The following is a 3,489-nucleotide window of genomic DNA, read 5'->3' on the forward strand; positions in this document are numbered from 1 at the left end:
TAGGTTCCAGCAGGCAAGGCGAGCACTCTACCAAACTACATCTTTTATTTCCTTCCTACCTTCCCTTCCGTCCTGCCGTCCTGCCGTCCGTCCGTCCTTCCTTCCTTCCTCCCTCCCTCCCTCCCTCCCTCCTTCCTTCCTTCCTTCCTTTCTACCTACGTACCTGCCTGTTACCTGCGTGCCTGCCTGCCTCCTTACCATTGTCTATTTCACATTCATCTATCATGTGTTCTGTTACCTTTTTCCCTCAACTGACGTCTTAGCCCTGCGGCTTCACGAGGCCCTAAAACAAGATGGCGCCTATAATTGTGCGCATGCTCCTTGACGCCCAGTTTCCGCGCCTCGGGGGCGCGCACGTAAGACGGCGCCGTTGCCTTACTTCCGCTGGTGCAGAAGCGGAGTTTCCGCGGGATCGGGCCGGCGTCTGAGGGTACTGGGTAGTGTGTGGTGGGGCGGGAAGAGGCAGGTTGACGTGGGACTCCGGGGCGGCTGCCCTGGTTGAGGTGCGCGGCGCTGCAGGGAATTGGGTAGCAGCGGTGTGAGCGGTGGTGCGGAGTCGGGCTAGTGCTGAGCGCCGAGGAGACCGCAGCTACGACTCCCTCTGTAATGTTTCTCCTGGACGGTTCCCACCCCCCTGGGGGGCGGCTCCCGGATTAGCGTTCCTTCTTTAACCTGTTGGTTTTCCTCCTGGCCTCCAAGGAGCGGACTCTTGGAGCTGCCTTTGTTTGAAGCGCTTGCTTGGCTCGCTCCCCGCACAGTTCTGACCGAACAGCGCAACAGCGCCCGGCTGCTCCCTTCTCCTCGCTTCCTTTCTGCTCTTCCTCCCCTTAAGCTCACGCAGTCATCTGTGAAGTAAAGGAATCGCCTAGGTGATTCCCACTCCTCTCCTTACTCATTTACCGCCCTCCGTGACAGGATCAAAGAATCTTGTCTTACTTGAGGTTTACCGAGATAAGAACCAGGGCTTTTATGGTGAGGGCCTCCTTTAATGCCCTTGAGAAAGTGAACTGCGGAGGCTTAAGGTTAGCTTTTCAGATCAAACTCGGGAGTCAGCGCGAACATTGGTTGTAAGCGTGCCGGGCTCCTCCACCACTGTTGAGTGGTCTTTCAGGCTTGAAGGTTTCCAGTGACGCTTATTCTGTTCTTTGACCTGCTTATGAAAGTGAGTGTTCTCTGCGTAGAAGGGTGCAACCAGAGGCTGGGCGTGTACTCAGGTGGTAGAGTGCTCGCCTGGCCTGCAGAAAGCTCTGGACGCACACTGGAATGTTGTCAGTGTTGTCAGCAGGGTCACAAGTTCAAGGTCTTGGGACAGATCGCTGTTGGAAGCCACCCTCCAGTACCCGTGTAAACGCTAGGTGCTTGGTCGGATATCAGATATTCAGCACAGCATTGTTGAAGCCCACTCTCATTTATTCATCTCTGTAGGGAATGGTCGCTGAGTGACTATAGTACCCGCATATTGCTGGATACTGGAGACACCAGTTAAGGCTGTCCTTTCCTCACTGAGTTCATAGTTCTTGTGGAGGAACACAGAGATATTGCAGAAGTGATATATGATACTGTAAGATTTACTTTTTATTTTTGTGGGTTTTTTGTTTGTTTGTTTTCGTTTTTGAGACAGTTTCTCTGTAGCTTTGGAGCCTGTTCTGGAACTAGCTCTTGTAGATCAGGCTGCCCTCGAACTCACAGAGATCCTCCTGCCTCTGCCTCCAGAGTGCTGGGATTAAAGGCGTGAGCCATCACCGCCTGGCTTACTTTTTATTTTTGGATTACACGTCTGTCTGTGGATATTTAATGCGAGTGCAGGTGACCAGTTCCAGGCTGGCCCGGAACTTAGTGGTGGACCTGGCTGGCTTTGAACTCATAGAGATCCACCTCCCTCTCTTCCTAGGCTGGGGATAGAGGCCTGCACCATCATACAGGCCTGAGGTATAGAACTTAAGAGATTGAGGTAACACTGTTCCATAATAGTGTTCCACTAATAGTACTCCATACTATTCAGGAGGGAGCTTGTGCTGCACTCCTGTCATCAGTTTCTCATCCTCCCTAAAACTCCTAGGCATTTGATGTGAATGTTCATGATTGAACCTGGGGATCGTGGAATGATAACTGAGCAGATGTCATTACTGTTAGTCCTACTGAGGTGACAAGGACTTGCCTTTTATCTTTTCAGGATGGACCAGAAGTGGGGCTTCTAAAATGGTGCCCTGTAAAAGGAGAAGAGCTGCAGTGACAGAGTCTGTGCAGCAGCCTGACGACTTAGACCTGGAGTCAGCTGCGAAGCCTGAACCCGGCCGGCTTAAAGACTTGGGGTCAGAGTCACCGTCCTGGGGTCAGCGTCAGGAGAGTTCAGGGTGCCCCGAGGTGCATTCTGTGCATGATGGAGAAAGTCAGCTCAGCATGGAGGATCCGTCTCTCAGCTCTAAGATGCTCACCCAGCGTGGAAACTTACCGGTTCTGGAAGCCGTTGATGTCGCCATCTCTCAGGAAATCACCCTTCCTTCTGTGGAGTCTTCTCATTCCCTTACCGTACACCTTGATAAAGGGAGACTCCAGGCCACGGCCTCAAGGAAAGCAAAGAAAATTGTCTTCCAGCCTGGGCAGGTTACCAGAGAAGACCGAGGAGATCATCCTGTCATTGAGGAGCCTCCTTTATTAGAAGGAGAGCCTGGGGGAGAAGTCAAGGCAGAAGGAGGTAAGGGTGAGAGGTCTCGGTTGCTTTTTCCTTGCCCGCTTAGATTGAGTCAATCTGAAGTTCTAAATTCCAAAATGCTCCGCCCTTTACTCTTGGAGTACAACCATGATGCTTTAAGTGGAAAATCCCACACCTGACCCTCACGTGAGGGGCTGTGTCAGAATGCTGGCCTTCTTCAAATATTGTGTAAGACTGTCTTCAGATGACAGAAAGGCTGTGTATGAGAAATAAATGAGTGGTATGCTTAAGCTTGGGTCCCATTTCTAGGATATCTCATGAATGTACGTCTTCGTATTGGACCCAGGCTTTTCAGATAAGGGACAGATATGTAACCTGTGCCACTTCGTTGTTTTCTTTTCCTTTTCTCTACACAGCCCTGGCTGTCCTGGAACTCACTATGGAGACCAGGCTGGGCCCTATCTCAGAGAGACCCGCCTGCCTCTGCCTCCCAGTTGCTGGGGTTAAAGGTGTGCACCGCCACCCCTGGCTTGTCTCTGCTCTCTGTGGCACCTTTACAGAGAGATGTTCGTGGAGGGGATTGCTGTGGTGTGGTCTTGCCACTAGGGCTGTTCGGGTTATTTAGCACGAGCAGTGCCCTTTTGGACTGGGTTGAGATGGTCTTTTCCTCTCCAATTCTCTGTTTTCTCTTCTAGCTACCCCCTCCCCATTTAAAAATTTGATGTTATTTTTGTTTCTCTTGAATGGGTATATATGTACCATGTGCATGCCCGGTGACTGTGGAGGCCAGAGGAGGTTACCAGAGCCTTTTTTTTTTTTTTTTTTTTTTTTTTTTT

At 51.2% G+C, this 3,489-nt stretch overlaps 1 protein-coding gene across 4 annotated transcripts in view; it reads left to right on the forward strand.

Annotated features, from left to right (window-relative positions):
• Nucleotides 1-397: 397 nt before the first annotated feature.
• Nucleotides 398-3,489, forward strand: part of LOC101989722 (GON-4-like protein) — a 49,637-nt gene continuing 46,545 nt past the window's right edge. For all 4 annotated transcript variants that reach the window (XM_026789215.1, XM_005367128.3, XM_013353790.2 and 1 more), the window contains exons 1-2: nt 398-430; nt 2,174-2,695. In XM_026789215.1, the coding sequence (XP_026645016.1) occupies nt 2,200-2,695 (496 nt within the window). In that variant the 5' untranslated portion in view covers nt 398-430; nt 2,174-2,199. The remainder of the gene's footprint in view (nt 431-2,173; nt 2,696-3,489) is intronic.

The sequence above is a fragment of the Microtus ochrogaster genome, unplaced genomic scaffold (genome assembly GCF_000317375.1).
Source record: "Microtus ochrogaster isolate Prairie Vole_2 unplaced genomic scaffold, MicOch1.0 UNK16, whole genome shotgun sequence".
Lineage (NCBI taxonomy): Eukaryota > Metazoa > Chordata > Mammalia > Rodentia > Cricetidae > Microtus > Microtus ochrogaster.